We start from the raw sequence: 17,165 nt of genomic DNA, 5'->3' as shown, positions 1-17,165 counted from the left end.
CGGGACTGAAGAGTTCTTTGTAGAATAGTTCATCGCTTTATAAAATGGTGATTTCTTGCAGTTATTTAACAAATGTACTTTCTGTCAGAAGTGGGATTTTTGCTACAACATCTGTATATTTTTTCCTCATTAACAACTATAGGCTTTTGTATATGGATGTAATTTGGAACTTAAGAAAGGGACGCTAAGGAAATCAAATAGGTCTGATGGTAAGACCAGCTATCACTTCAAAAATCCAGTGAATGTATATGCAAGGGAGAGTCTTACACTGTTGGTGGGAATGCAAGCTGGTACAGCAACTCTGGAAAACAGTATGGAGATTCCTCAAAAAGTTAAAAATAGAGGTACCCTACGACCCAGCATTTGCACTATGAGGTATTTATACGAAGGATATAAACAGTGATTCAAAGGGACACCTACACCCCAATGTTTATAGCATAAATGTCCACAATAGCCAAACTGTGGAAAGGGCCCAGATGTCCATCAACAGGTGAATGGATAAAGAAGATGTGTTGTATATAATTGTGGAATATTACTCAGCCATCAAGAATGAAATCTTACCAGGGCACCTAGGTAGCTCAGTAGTTAAGCATCTGCCTCTGGGTCATGTCATGATCCCAGGGTCCTGGGATCAAGTCCCCCATTGGCTTCCTGCTCAGCGGGAAGCATGCTTCTCTCTCTCTCCCACTCCCCCTGCTTGTGTTCCCTCTCTTGCTGTGTCTCTCTCTGTCAAAGAAATAAAATCTTAAAAAAAAAAAAAAGAAATCTTACTATTTGCTATGACGTGGAGGGAACTTAAGGGTATTTTGCTAAATGAAATAAGACAGTCAATTATCATACGATCTCACTCATATGTGGAATTTAAGAAACAAAACAGATAAACATAGGGGAAGGGAAGGTAAAATAAAACCAGATGAAATCAGAGAGGGAGACAAACCATAAGAGGCTCTTAATCATAGGAAATACACTGAGGGTTCCTGGCGGGGATACAGTAACCGGGTGAAGAGTGCCAAGGAGGCACGTGATATAATGAGCATTGGATGTTACAGGACACTGATGACCCATTGAACTCTACCTCTGAGATGAAAGACAAAAAATGGAGCATCAAAAGAAATAGTAGCCACCACTGAATTGATTTATTCAGTGAATGTTTACTGAGCATCAGATGTTATAGTGGGAAGAATCATTAAAAAAAAAAAAAAGACAACTGAGCAAAAACCTGTCCTGTGAAGTCTAACTCAGAGGGAACATTATAAAATACATTACTCCAAGATGCACTGTTTATGTTGGATCCTGCTTGAGAGGATCATCTTCTAAAAAAAAAAATATATCTCTAATATATGTAAAAAATCCCATGAATGTAATGTTCAATGTATATTTTTAAATTTTTAAAAATTATTAAATGAATAAGGATTTTCAATTTTATGCTGACGTTTAGCTAAGATCAAGGAGACAAACGTAGAGGCAGATTTTCAAGGTTTACCATTATTCCATTACTGACGAGCCCTGGGGCTTGAAGGTGCCTTAGTGATGGAGCTGAAGTCCCCCATGTTCAAGGAAGAAATGTAATTTGGGAAACTGTTAACTTGTACAGGATCATTTTGGTCCTTTTCATGTTTTCTACCATTTGATTCTCTGTTACAGGTTTAATAAGAAGGTAAAATATGTCTTTTTAAAAGAGATTTTATTTATTCACTTTGCATTTTTTATTTAAATTCAATTTAGTTAACAGAGTGTATTACTAGTTTCAGAGGTAGAGTTCAGTGATTTGTCAGTGACATGTAACGCCCAGTGCTCCTCACATCACGTGCCCCCTTCATGCCCATCACCCAGTTATCCCACCCCCCCAACCTCTGTGCCAGCAGCCCTCAGTTTGTTTCCTAGAGTTAAAAGTCTCTTATGGTTTGCCTCCCTCAAAATAGATCTTTGATGTGCTGCCTCGCCATTCTGTTCTTCATCCTCATTCTAAATGGCCAAAATCCTCATGTTTCCACCTGTTTCTCTGGTGCCGCCCTCAGGCTTCCTCCCCTTTTCTAAACATCTCTAGACTGAACAGGATACTTTTGTTCTATTAAGGATAACTCATTTGGCATTTTCAGAAGGAAATCCTGAAAAGACAACATCTAATCAAGGGACTAAATGCCTTCTAATGGGAATTTTAGACATTATTTAGAAATGCTGGTAGAAATAGGTCTTTTTTTTTTTTTTTTGTCTTCAGAGTTCTTTGAGAGAGAGAGAGGGTGAGTGAGTGAGCTAATGAGATAGAGAGAAGGAGCAGGGGGGCGGGGGGAGCAGACTCCCAGCTGGACAGGAAGCCAGATGTGGGGCTCCATCCTGGGACTCCAGGATCATGACCTGAGCTGAAGGAGGTTTGTCTTCACATTTCAGCATTCTTTTTCTTTCTTTCTTTGACAGATAGAGATCACAAGTAAGCAGAGAGGCAGGCAGAGAGAGGAGGAAGCAGGCTCCCCGCTGAGCAGAGAGCCCGATGTGGGGCTCGATCCCAGGACCCTGGGATCATGACCTGAGCCGAAAGCAGAGGCTTTAACCCACTGAGCCACCCAGGCGCCCCTCAGCATCCCCTTTCTATTCTACTTAAACATGAGGTTGTTTTAGGCTGGCCCCGGCTAGACTTTCTGCTAAATTCTCATGTCCTGTCAATGAGCATTACTACCGGAGGGTTTAATTGCCATCTAAACCTCTGTACATGGGATCTGAACCAGCCTCTATTCTTTTTCTCCCAGGTCTTCTGCCGAACACAGTTATTTCAATGAAACATTATTGTCTTTGTTACTGAGGCTGGAAACTTGGAGTGATTTTTGAGTATCCCATATCTCGAAACTCTGCATCCAAATAGTCACTTGGATACATATTTGGTTTCCTTCTCTAGATTATAAACCCCTTGAAAGTTGAAACAAAATGTTTTAATCCCATGGCACTTTAAAGCATCTCACATGCAGCAGACAGTCAGGAAATAGTGGTGGAATGAACTCAATTATAATAGAAGTTCTAGTCGTCATTATGCGTAGGAGGTGATTTAACAAAGGTGTTTAAAACCACCCAAACAAATAACTGAAGGAAGTCTTGCATGAAGTTTAGTTTCTATTTGTTTTTTCCTGACCTCTAAGGAGGTCTATTGTTCTATTCATAACATCCAAGGCCTGCCTGGGCCTGTTGCAAAAAATATTGCTAGGGAGGGTTCAAAGCCTCATCAGCTAATGTGTTGCACCAACTCAAAATGCACTGTAACAGTATGTCATCCGGGAAAGTGAATGAATAAAAGAATTATTCAACACCGGACACCACTCTAGTATCATAGATGCAAACACTAACCATTCGAAAAGGAAAAATTTGAGGATATGCTAATGCGTATGTTGTCTTTAGCTCCCAAATTTTATTTCAGCAATATATGATTAATTGTCCTCATTTCCAATTATTTTTTACTTCTAACATAAATAAGAACAACAACAAAACAACCTTTGCAAAAGGCTAGAAAAGATGAGGATAAATGATGAAATCTGTGATAACGATCTTTGCTAAGCTCAAGGCATTACGAAGCAATCAAGAGTGTAAGATAAACGTGAAATCCCCTCAATGGCTAGGAGCTCTCTCTCTCTTCATACTCTTCCATCTCTGCTGCTTATTAAAATCACTCGAAGAAGCTTTTAAAAGTCCCAATGCTCTGAATGCCCTGCATCCCCCTTCAGTCAGAATGTCTGGTGGTAGACTCACGTCCGGCATCAGTATTTTTAAAAAATATTCAGGGGCGCCTGGGGGCTCAGTTGTTAAGTGTCTGCCTTTGGCTCAGGTCATGATCCTGGGGTCCTGGGATCGAGCCCCGCATCGGGCTCCCTGCTCCATGGGAAGCCTGCTTCTTCCTCTCCTTCTGCTTGTGTTCCCTCTTTCGCTGTGTCTCTGTCAAATAAATAAATAAAATCTTAAAAAAAAAAAAAAAGATATTCAGGTGACCCCAAAGTACAGCAGTTTGGAAACCCTTGTAACGGAGTAAAGGAAGTAAACAATGTATCGTGGAAAGTTGAGATCAGTAAGATACTGTGAAAGTGGAAGGTCATTACGGTCCTAGTCACAACTTAATTTCATTTTTACATGTTTTGGGCATCTAGTAGAGACTTCGATACTTAATACACTGGACTGAGCTAGCCTCAGTAAGTCATGCCATTACTTGACACCCAGGTAGGTGCTCAGCCACCATTTCCATAGTCCCTAGATGATCATTTCTCATACCTCCTGACCATCAAAGATATGACAGTAGCCAGCAAAATCCTGTCTGTATGTCCAATAACAGTGTCTCTATTTCATCTCCATCCACCAACTGGTGAAAGTTTCAAGTTATACCAGCCCAGGTGGCCAGGAGCCATGCCTACCCTTATTCTACTACCACTAGCAATGAAGCTTTTATTTCAGCCAGCCCGTGAGTAAGCCACTTACAAAATTCCATTTTAGAGACTCTTTCCTTAAAATATCCCTGGTTTAGGGGGCACCTGGATGGCTCAGGGGGTTAAAGCCTCTGCCTTTGGCTCATGATCCCAGGGTCCTAGGATCGAGCCCCGCATCGAGCCCTCTGCTCAACAGGAGCCTGCTTCCCTTCCTCTCTCTCTGCCTGCCAATCTGCCTACTTGTGACCTGTCAAAAAAAAAATAAAAAAAAAATAAAAAAATAAAACATCCCTGGTTCAAACGGTCTTGGACTATGTTCCTCAGAAACGAATTCTGAGATCGGGAACTGCATGCAGAAAGTTCACTAGGGAATCCTCTTGAGAGACATACCTACGAAGGAGTAAGAGAGACAGAACTAGGCGGAGGGACAAATAGACCAATGACACCTTTGCAATTGAAGATTCAGTCTATTTCATGGGCGGCTCCGGGGATGGGATGGCTCTTCAGAACTGTAAGGGGGCCAGGTTTTTGTATCCCCACATTGGCCAGTCAAAGGCTGCACGGCAGGCCGCCCCTCGCAGGCGATGGGAGGATATCTTTACTGTGAGGTGGTTCCCGAGAGTGAGCCCCAATGAGAAATGCAGCTTTGAGCCATTAGCATCTGGTGGTCCCTGCAGCTGGGGGATGATGGTGTTGACCTTGAGGAGGGGAACTGGCTGAAGGACCTCAGTACCTATTATACTGTTCAGAATGACTTCTCTTTGGCCAACAGGAGCTCTTCATGGAGGCTCACATCTTTTGACATGACCCACTTGTTTTGCATAGCTTTCTTGCTTTCTGGTAAAATACATTCCAGGCTCATCTAATGTATTACCTGAACTAGAACTGGAATGAGCCATTTCTCCAAGGAATTTTTTAAAGTGAGAAATGGTATTTAGAGACCATAAAATGAGTGTTTCGATTGCCTATTGATTCTAGACCTTTCAGTGGACAGAACCGAAATACAGATTTTTGGGAAAAAAACTCAAGTTCATATTGATACTACCATTTCAGATTTAACATTATAGGGTTTTTACCTAATTTCCTTGATTTTACACTTTTGTCCTTATTTCCTTACATTGAAAATCTTAGTTCATAACAACATTAAAGTAAATATTTTTATTGCTCTGTTCTAGTCCATTCTCTCTCTATATATGTAGAATTTCAAAAGAGTAATACTGATAGGATGGGCTCTCTAGAATAGATTGGAATGTGTTCTAGAGTCATGTGGATTTTGTCAAAGCCCTTTGCTTGATCATTTTTTAAAATATTTTATTTATTCCAGGGAGAGAGAGAGAAAGCACGAACGGGGAGAGGGGCCGAGGTTGAAGGAGTAGCGGTCTCCTTACTGAGCAGGGAGCTCGATGCAGAGCTCAATTCCAGGACCCCGGGATCATGACCTGAATCGAAAACAGGCACTTAACTGACTGAGCCACCAGGTGCCCCTGCTTGATCTTTGTTCTATTCAACTTGTTTATTACTGGAGCAGGATACATTCTTACCAAATTTACAGGTAAGAGGTAGTCAAAACGGTATGAGAATGTATTGAATGACAGAATTGGGTCACAAATAAATCTTGATTTCTTATAGTGATGGTCTAAATTTAAAACAATGGAATAGGATAGGTAAAACTGCAGTATGCAATTGCTTTATACCCCCATTTAATCCACAAAGCATTAGAAAAGACTTACAATAAGATGATAAATATAAACTTTTTATTATAAGAAAGGTTAGCATTTTTTGAGGACTTACGATATGCCTGGCACTCTGCTAAATACGTCATACAATTTCATAATTCAATCTGGACAAGAGCCTCATAAGACAGCAGTAGTAGTAGTAGTAATATCTATCATTTACAGAGAATTTACAGAGTACTTGGTACTATTCTAGGCATTTTGTATTTAATTCCCATAACCCTCCAAAGCATTCCAGCTCTGGAAGTCTGATTCCAAGGCTATAGGTACACTTTTTACCCCCCCTTTTACAGAAGAGATTTTGAAGATGAGAGAGACTGAGAAACTTCCTTAAATTCTGGTAAACGGAGGACTGGGATTCAATCCCATGACACTTGATTCTAAGCTGATTTTTTTTTTTTTATCAGTTCTGCTGTATTCCCTTTTCTCTGGACAAGATGTGTTCATGCGTTATTGATTGTAATCTTGTTAACAACCCCGCAGGAGGGGGAGGGTGCGGCAGGAGAGGTGGTCACTTTCTTGTGCTTCCCATTTCGCAGATCAGAAATGGAAAGTTTAGGAGGTGAGCAGGTTGCTCCAGGCTACATAGAAAGTGAGTCGTAGAGTTGCAATTCACACCCGGGTCTAACTCCAAAGCCCATATATGTATGTATGTATGTGTATATATACATATACACATTTATATTATATATATATATATATATATATATATAATTTTTTTTTTAAGATTTTAAGATTTATTTGACAGAGATGAGAGAGGGAACACCAGCAGGGTAAGTGGGAGAGGGAGAAGCAGGCTTCCCACTAAGCCAGAAGCCCAACTGGGGCTCCATCCCAGGACCTGGGACCATGCCCCCAAGCAAAAGGCAGACCCTTAACAACTGAGCCACCCAGGTGCCCCCTAAAGCCCATATTCTTAAACCTTAAGATGCGCAGGAAGAGAAAGAGATAGAAAACTAAAAGCATGAGTAAAAAAGATGACTTGCAAGTTGAGTGCGGGGCAGTGGTTGGATGCACTGCCAGCAAGGTGGGTGCCACCCGAGGCTGTGTTCTAGAAATACAGTGTTTGCTGCAAGGGAGGAGACAGCCCCGCTCTGACCTGCCACGGCAGAGCACACCTGGGGCACTGGGTGTCGTTCTGGGCTGCGCACTGTAAGCAAACGTTACCGACATACCTGAAACTCCTCTGGAGACCAGCGCCGAGCACGGTGAAGCCGGAGGAACGCATCTACGGGAAGAACTGTTAAAAGCGGAGTTTCGGCCTCCAAAGAGAAGACTCAGGAGAGGCTGATGCGCTGGTATTTGAAGCATCTTTGTGCCCGGGGCCTCAGACGCAGCCGAGTCTACACTCCCAGAGGGAAGAACCAAGGCCTCCATTAGGAGGGATTGATGCCTCAGGGCAAGGAAACCCTGCTTGGGACTGGGAGATTTTCAGAAATGAAATGGGCTTCCTTTTAAAAGGATGAATTCTTTCTCACTGATGAAGAGCCTGAACCACGGCTTATGGAGGGTTTAAAGACTTATATGCCAGGTGCAGTGGTTCTTAAATTTTAGTGGGTATAAGAATCACCTGGAAGAGCTCGTGAACTACCAGTTCGTAGGCTTGGCCGTTAGAAGCCTCGATTCAGTTGATCTGGGATAAGGTCCATGAATCTTCATTTTTAACAAGCAGCCCAGTGGATCCTAATGAGGTGGTCAGTGACCCACACTTTGAGAACCAATGAGAATAGATAAACTCCAAGTTCCCTTCTACTTATTTTGCAAATAAACATTCTAGCAAAAAATATGTGTAGTCAACACAACGATTGTTCAAAGAAAGTTGCCATAAGTTTTATACATGATTCAAGACAAAATTCTTTAATATGTTGACAGTTAACGTTAGAGACAAAACTCCTGGAATATAGGCAATTAGGATATGGTAGGAGGAGAAGGCTTGATTGATTCTCAATCTACGTCATAAGAGACAAGACTTTAATGGCAAAATAGAAGAGACAAATTGAAGTGGAAATTTTTTTTTTTTTTTTTTTTTTTTTTTTTAGATTTTCAGATTTTAAAGGACTCACTCTACTTATACCAGGGAGCTATCTGATGGGGACCTGGACGAAGCTATTTAAGTACCCTAACAGCCTACACCTGTGTAAGGTTAAACACCTGACAGGCTCCGGGACCTTGACTTATATAAACTTCAGCCTAAATCTAACAGGACACGTGTAGGGGAGAGTGTCTTCCAACACTGGCTCATTTTCAGTTGGGGCTAAAGCACTTTTTCTGGCAAGTATAATGTTTGATTAAGTTAAACTTTTATTTAAAGCATGTGACCTGAGAGTCACATTTTAGAACTACTGTATCCTGAAATGTTTTACTCTCTGTAAACATGTTTCTAAAAAGCAGTACTTGGGTATATCTTACTGTCCCTTACCAGGACTTTTTATTTTTTTTAAACTTAAGTTGCATAATATTTCATTTTTTGCTTAAGTGGATTAAAGTTCTAAAAAGCCCATCTTTTTTTCCTTGAAAACACTAAAAACTGACTAGCTGAGGAACTGGTGTTCCTGGCTATTTTGTTAATTGTTAGTATTGATGTGCTTATTTTGCTCATGAAGGACTAGCAAACGATTTCGATTTTAAACGTAAGGTCTATAAACTTCCATGCTGATGACCAGTGTGACCCGGTCTCTGTTTCGTTATCCTGGCTTCCTTTTGATGGTTGCAGACCTCCTCCTTTCTCTTGAACCATGAGGGATGAAATTGCAACAGCCGTTTTCTTTGTCACAAGACTGGTGAAAAAACATGACAAGCTGAGTAAACAGCAAATAAGAGACTTCGCAGAAAAGCTGATGACGATCTTGTTTGAAACCTACAGAAGTCACTGGCACTCTGACTTCCCTTCCAAAGGGCAAGCCTTCAGGTGAGAGCCGCTGTGGACGATGGCAAAGGGAAGTCCGTCACAAGCGAGCCATCCCCGTTGGCGAGGATTCTGGTGGCAGAGTCTGAGCAACAGAAATGTTATGGACTCAGACCGACTTGAACGTGGGCTTGAAGGAAAGAGATGCAGCGGCTGGCAGTTCGTCGTCAAGCACTATGTAGTTTAAATACAGTTGAAGACTTACAGGGCAAACCCCCTTATGTGAGGTGGACCACACAGTCTCTAACTTGTGTTCACCAGGAAAGAGATGCAGAGAACGTTCATCCCATTAATTGAGTGACTGAGTGATGTAACTCACAGTCTGAGTGGTTGTGTCAAAAATCCATGGTTCTAATCACCCAGCTGGGGAGGGTGGGGATGGGGGGGGTCACAGGTTGGGGGGGCCTGTGAGTATTGAAGCCGTTTGCCTATCACATGATTCTTCTACTAAGGCGCCTGTCGCCACATCTTTGTTTTGCTTTCTCTGCTTTTAAAAGGTGTATCAGGATAAATAATACTCAGAATAAAGATCCCATTCTAGAAAGAGCTTGTGCTGAAAGTAAAGTGGACTTTTCTCACCTGGGACTTCCAAAGGAGATGACCCTATGGGTGGATCCCTTTGAAGTGTGCTGTAGGTGAGTAATCTCCTGGGAGGGGGCGTGCCTGTCACCCCGGAAACCGTGGGTTGCATAGTCAGCTCTGTATACCTTTGTGAGAGATGGTACCTCACAGTCCTGCGGCAGTGGCCAAGGTCACGGGCTGGTTAAGGTTTCCCATGCAAACTTGATTCACACGAACTTCTGCTAGGAGTGGATGGCCTAGAAGCACAAAGACTTGACCCAGTATTTGAAATCAGACTGGAACCCCTGCACTTCATTGCCAACCGTAGATTATAACAACAAAGTATTCTAGGCAGTATCAAGGGGGTGAGAAGTTGCAGTGCCGTCCTTTAGCTGAATGAAAGAAACTAGTTCTTGTCTTTTTCTGAAAAATTCACCAAAAGAGCCCTTGCAGAATAATAACCCCCATTAATTATAACCCTGTGTGGGGCGCCTGGGTGGTCCAGTTGGCTAAGGGACTACCTTCGGCTCAGGTCATGATCCCAGGTCCTGGGATTGAGCCCCGCATCGGGCTCCCTGCTCAGTGGGGAGCCTGCTTCTCCCCCTCCCTCTGCTGCTCTTCCTACTTATGTCTCTCGCTCTTTCAAATAAATAAATAAAATCTTAAAAAAAAATTTTATAACCCTGTGGTAGCTGAAGGTCACAAGGTCTCTTAATTTGCTTTGCTGTCAAACTATTTCCATTTTTTTTTTTTTAAATAACTTTTTGCAGATTAGTGAGTGGTCTATACAAGAGAGTAGAGATTAAAAACAAAAAACCCAAAAAAACAAAACCTTGTGAAATTGTGAATTCCTAATGAATACTTCATTTTCTTTTCCTGCTTAGGTATGGTGAGAAAAATCATCCATTTACAATTGCTTCTTTTAAAGGCAGGTGGGAGGAATGGGAGCTTTCCCAGCAGATCAGCTGCGCTGTTAATAGGGCCGCTTTGGACTACAACTCTGGCCTTTCCTCGGATGAAGAGAGTTGTAACAAAAAACCGCAGATCATTCCTAAAGTGAGCAATCCGAAGAGCATTTACCAGGTAAAGTGAGTTTCAGTTCTTCTCTGTGCTTTGTCTTTTTTTCTGTTCTAATTCTGAAAAGAATTTGTTCTCTGTAAAAGTGGAAAACAGAAAAAACCGTAAAGATTAAAATCACAACAGTAACATTCTGGAAAAATTTTTTCTTCTATATGTAGTTCCACTACTTGGCTGAGTGATCAGGAGCTACACGATCTCATGGAATACTGTTTTTCCATGTAGTATATGGACACAAGTTTCCTTTAATCCAAATTCCTTCACGATTAAATCTGAAAATTAGTGGGCTTTCTCGGCAGCAGAAAATTACATACCATTTGTAGAAAACTTGAAATATTAAGAAATGGTCAAAGGTCTGTAATCCCACCACAAGAACAGTTTTTCTAAAAAAATATAAAATATGTGTTAACCACAACTCCTAGAAAGATCTGCATATTTGTGTGTGGGAGATATGTTTCATGAAACAATACTTATCCTTACTTGGCATAATGCCCTCCATATTTGCTATTCAATTAAATCGATTTCAACCACCTAAATGAATTTCCTGACCCAGAAATCGTGGCAACCTTCAATTTGAAAAACCGTGATCTAGACACACCCTCTATTGACATTGTATGTATATACTTGCTTGTATGTTTTCTGAAATTAACCCCTTATGCATGTTAAGACAATTTAAATACTTAACATTTTAATACTTATTTTTTCTCTTGGAATTTACTTAATCTACTATTGGCAGACGTCTAGATTATTTCTTTGTTGTTGTGATAACTTGTAGAGATGACAGAATTTTAATTTATTTCTGGAGACTTGATTCTCAGACATGGAATTACTGGATGATAGGATATGGGTCTTCCACTGTTCTGAATATGGCCAAAATACCCTCGAGGAGCTTTTGTTTACTTGTGCTCTGAGCAGCTCCTTGTGAAAGGGTCTGTTTTATCATTCTCCCTAAAATTGGTCTTTCTCATTTAAAAAGACATAATTTGCTAAAGACACTATCAGTTGTAGACTATTAAGTATTAACTTAAAAAAACCAATATTCATGTGCCCAAATGTTTTGGGTACTTACTGTCTTATGAATTTGTTCTTCACCCATTTACTATTTAAGGCCTTAATATATTATTATAGGTTCTTCAAAGGTTAGAAATATTTTAACCCATTTTCATATTACTGGCAAGTATTTTTTCTGTAGTTTGCTTCCAAACTCTACAGTTTATTATATATTTCTGCACATATAAAAGTTAAAATCATGTAATGACATACCCTTAATTTTGTTCTTATGCTTGGAAAGATTTCTTTCCATCTAGGGATCAGATCTACAGCCAGCTATACAATTGGAGAATGTCTTTTCAGAGTGCGCTCTGCAAAACATCTGTATTGGTCATTTGGGATGTTGAAAATGGATATTTCTAGACCTCAGCCCTAGAGGTTACGATTAGACAGTTTTGGGTTAAGTAGATGAGGGGACACCTGAGGGGACAGGTTGGGTAGAAGAGATCCCAAGAATATACACAAACTTGAAGATTCGTTTTTAAGTATTTAGTGGGATTAAAGACTTAATTTTGTTAAAAGGTATGACATGGCTTTATTACCACCGCTCATGCTAGACCATTTTACAACGATCATCAGCTGCTCTGATTTCTGTTCATTTGTACTCACTGTACTTTCTAAAGACTTAGCTTCTGAGTTACGGGTTTGTGTTTAGTACTTGGGTTTAGCCTATTACTTCAGAGATGACCTTCTTTTTCACCTTTTTTTTTTTCCCAGGTTGAAAACTTGAAACAACCCTTTCAATCTTGGTTCCATGTCTCCCGCAAAAAGAATGTGGTGGATGGCCGCCTGGGCCTCCTGGGGAACACTTATCCTGCATTGCATAAAAATCCCAAGAGTCAGAGGCCTGCTGCTCTCCCCCGGGTGGACAGGTACCACTGGGTCAACATGAACCGATAACGTGGTGACTGGGCACTCAGTGGGACAGAGCTCAGAGGAGCTGCTTTATTTTCTCTAAAACAAAAGGGTATCTGAGTTTGAGAGGCCCATGAAACAGAAAAAGTAATCCCAACAGGGACAGGGTGCTGTACCTGTAAATGATCTCACACAGATCATGGTTATGTTCTTAGCTGTACTTTTAATTCTTCCTTAATTCTATGTGAAGTTTTATGTAACACTAATGAATGTATTCAGTAAGGTAATAGAATGAAGATACTGACTTGTGATAAGATTCAATGAATTATGAAAAGGAACAGTTGAAATAAACGTACTATGTTTTTAATCTTTCTAGTTCAGTGTTTTTGCAAGAAAGCTTTGAAAGCTCGTGTTTCTTCATTAGCCATTAAAGCAGGCAGATCTTCACTTAGGAGAGTATGATCCGTATGATATGGTCTCCTGGCCACACTTGTTACCCATCATCGCTGCTCTATTTTACAAGGCCACTGGGAGTTTGTTTTAAAATTACTCTTTAAGATACAAAATTCCCTTGTTGATAGGTCTTTTAAAATTTTTGATCTATTTCTCTACCTCTTAATAGACTTAATTATGACTTGTTTTATAACTGTGACACCTGTTCATTATAAGGACTCAAGCTAATGGAGTTAAAATCAAAAACTTAATGAAAAAAATTTAGCTAGGCAAAAATGTATACCACCAAGAAAAAAAAAATCCCCACCATTCAGCCAGAAACTACCACTATTAAAGGGCATCTTGGCTCTTTCCACAGTTTGGCGATTGTGGCCATTGCTGCTGTGAACGTTGGGGTAGAGGGGAGTGGGGTGGGGGGCTGGGTGAGCCTGGTGCTGGGTATTACGGACGGAATGTATTGCATGGAGCGCTGGGTGTGGTACATAAACAATGAGTCTTGGGAACACTGAAAAAATAAAATAAAAAAAATTTAAAAATACCTTCATTCATTCATTACATGTAATTGCCCAAGATTTAGAGATATTTTGATCCTTGTATTTAAATACAATACACTAGAATGGAATATCTGAGATCAAGGGCTGTTAAGGGTTTTGATTACTGCTGTGCACATGGTAGGCATTCAATAAATATTTGTGAAAGAAAAAACTACCGTATGAACAATAAATGGTGACCATCTTTACAGACATCTTTACTTTTTATCTGTATACAGATGTAAGAACTGATACACAACTTAAGGAAAAACATACAATAGGAGCTATTTAAGAAGTAACTAAAATTAAAAAATTAAAGTATCTTAGCAAAACAAAGATACCTAAAGGTGAAATATTCATAAACTTTCTACCACAAAGTATTTGATTCCCTGAAAGACTTTCCTGGAGTTAGACATCAGAAAGCTGGAAACTTTTACCTTTAAAACTTCATTTTTCAATTTTTTACAGTAGTATTCATTGCTATGCAAGCTGTCGAAATAAGCGTTCTTAATTTTTTTTCCCCAAGGACAGGTTAAGTGAGTATGAAAAATCTTAGGTCGTGGTTTCTTTCTCTTACAATTTCACAGACCTCACATGAAACTTAATGTTTTTGGTACAATGCTGTGGAGAAACTGGAAACCAGTTTGATTTCCCCAAACCCCTGCCACTCATACCAACATGAGCTTTTACTTTTTTTTAAATATATATTGTAAAATATTTTATTTATTTACCCAAACCCCTGCCACTCATACCAACATGAGCTTTTACTTTTTTTTAAATATATATTTTAAAATATTTTATTTATATATTTGACAGACAGAGATCACAAGTAAGCAGGGAGGCAGGCAGAGAGAGACGGGGAAGCAGGCTTCCTGCTGAGCAGAGAGCCCGATGTGGGGCTCAATTCCAGGACCCTGGGATCACGACCTGAGCTGAAGGCAGAGGCTTAACCCACTGAGCCACCCAGGTGCCCCAGGCTTTTACTTTCTTTGGTGACTTCCTTTGCTGGCCAGTCTGAAAACCTTCTCCTTCATACTGGAAGTCTATGTCCATATGTCAGTCATTCCATTACAATTTCCCCCAAAAGACTGTGTTCCTTTCTGATCTGCAGATTTGATTTTTCTAGAACAATCTTCTACACTACTTTAATACTTTTATCTGTACAACCATTTTAGGGATACCAACTCTCCTGATGCTCATCATTTCCTTTTTCTGTCATTACTGTTCATCTGATTGCTTTCATATCTTTCATTTTTTTAAACCATCATGGTCTTAAGTCTTCTGCCAGTTTCTCAGTCCTGTTTACTCTTCATTTCTTACCTGTTTTTTAGTGCCATAATGGTGTTATATTGGATCAGTGGATTTCTGTAGGAGTTATTCCCATGTACAGAGTGACTAGAAAATGAAAACTGTATAAAATCGTTACTATATGTGAAAACAAAATACTTAGATGTCACAGAAGAATGGTTTTCTAAGAACCTTTGCACAGAGGATTTTATTAACAATTGTCTCATGAAGTGTGTAAGGTTGTTTTTAAAAACAACCAACCAACCAAACAAAAAAACTTCTGGCCAACAGAGAGGATAAATCTGTGGCCGGTATACCACCACTCCTGAGACCTATGCCATGATGGACATCGCTAATGAATCACCCTATTCTTATTTGGTTGCACGGATGACCTCAAAATTCTGTGCACAAAATACCAGAGATAGCCATTAAAATGAGTTATTCCAAGTTTGTACTCAAAAAGAAATCAACCACCATGATCAAGGATTGGCCCAGAGGGAGCCATCCATGAGCTCTAGAGGCCTGTGTCATTCTTTAAAGCTTCCCACGCACTCAGACAAGGGTATAGGGGAAAAATTTAATGAACTATATATTTTTTTGATGTGATTAGAAGTGATCAATCAATATTTTTTTTGCTGTGATTAAAAGTGATTAATACAGTGAACAATAAAGTGATCAATAGATGAATACTGTGTCTACTAGAATATAATAACCAACTTAGATCTTCCTAATCTGCATTTTGAAATTTCCCATGAGGAGGATGTACCCCTTTTTTTCCTTTTTCAAAAAATCAAACATTTTGAGAGACCTATCGATTCACATGTTTTCAAGAGGTAGAGAGGCCCTGTGTGCCCTTTACCTTGTTTTTACCAATGGTAACATTTTGCAAAATGACACTATAATATTACAAGCAGATATTGACACGACACAGTTGGGATACACAACATTTCCGTTGTTCCCTTTCATGGCCTCACCCACTTCCCAGCACTTCCAGCCCTTCCTCAATCCCCTGGCAACCACTGAACTATTACCCCCCATTTCTGTAATTTTGCCATCTCCAGAACATTATAAATGGAACCCTACTGAGGGCCACCTTTAGGGATTGGCTTTCTTCCCTAAAGCCTAGTTCTCCAGAGATTCACCCTGATTATTGCATGAAGCAGTAGTTTGTTCCTTATCACTGCTGAGTAGTAGTACTCCATGACAGGGACATACCACAGTTTGTTTAATCCTTTATGTGTTGAAGAATGACAGTGGGGTTGTTTCTAGTTGGATTATGAATAAAACTGCTACAAACATTCACATACGTAATGTGTGAGCATAAATTTGTATTTCTCTGGGATAAATACCTAAGAGAGTAATTGCTGGGTCATACGGTAGTTGCATGTTCTGTTTTTTAAGAAACTGCCAAACTGTTTTACAGAGTGGCTGTACCGTTTTATATTACCACAAGCAATGCACAAGTGATCTACTTTCCCCATGTGTGTGCCAGATTTAGGGGTTCAGGACTTATCGTTTGTTTTTTCTCTCAGACTAGAAAAATGTATTGCCCCTTCTCCTAGTTTTTATGGATTCTAATGAGAAATCTATTATATTTATTTTTTAATTCTATAGCTGTCTTTTTTGGGGGGGGGCTGCTTTCAAGTATTTTTTTCTTTGCTTTTAGTTTTTGGTAGTTTAATTATGATGTGTCTTGCTGTAGATTTTTTTTTCTTTTAAATTTATTTATCTTGCGTGGGATTCATTCAGCTCCTTGCATCTGTCAGTTTGCTTCTTCACAAATTTGGGGAGTTTTCAGCCATTCCTTCTTTGACTACTTTTATAGCCTCCCCTCTTTGTCTTCTCCTGAGAGTTTGATGACTTGAATGCTGGATCATTTGTTAGAGTGTCATAGGCTCCTACGGCTCAACACTTCATTTCTTCCATCTTTTCCCACTCTGCTATTCAGATTTGGTAAATCCTATCATTCTGTCTAAAAATCCTTGGACTCTCCCCATCTCTGGCCCTTCTGTTTTACTGCTGAGCTCATCAAGTGAGCTTTTTATTTTGGCTTTTATATTTTTTCAGTTTTAAAATTTTCATTTGATTTTTTTGTCTTCTGTTTAGTCTTCTTGTGTGACTTCATAAGTTTTTTTTTTTTTTGCTGAGATTTCCCATTTTTTCATTTATTTCAAGAATGTTCATAATTTTTGAAGCATTTTTGTGATGGCTTCTTTAAATTTTTCCTATAATTCTATTATCTTTGTAATCTTGGTGTTGGCATCTGTTTATTGTCTTTTTTCACTCAGTTTTTTTTTTAATTCTGGTTCTTAAAATG

At 39.7% G+C, this 17,165-nt stretch overlaps 1 protein-coding gene across 1 annotated transcript; it reads left to right on the top strand.

Moving 5' to 3' along the window:
- The first annotated feature begins 5,839 nt into the window (after positions 1-5,839).
- On the top strand, positions 5,840-12,710 carry BTG4 (BTG anti-proliferation factor 4). Its single transcript, XM_032359000.1, has 5 exons — positions 5,840-5,949; positions 8,844-9,038; positions 9,533-9,670; positions 10,481-10,679; positions 12,441-12,710. Exons 2-5 carry the CDS (start codon positions 8,866-8,868, stop codon positions 12,621-12,623), a joined length of 693 nt encoding a protein of 230 aa, XP_032214891.1. The 5' UTR covers positions 5,840-5,949; positions 8,844-8,865; the 3' UTR covers positions 12,624-12,710.
- Positions 12,711-17,165: the final 4,455 nt, after the last annotated feature.

Source organism: Mustela erminea, chromosome 9 (assembly GCF_009829155.1).
Source record: "Mustela erminea isolate mMusErm1 chromosome 9, mMusErm1.Pri, whole genome shotgun sequence".
Lineage (NCBI taxonomy): Eukaryota > Metazoa > Chordata > Mammalia > Carnivora > Mustelidae > Mustela > Mustela erminea.
This window is presented reverse-complemented; position numbering and strand designations above follow the sequence as displayed.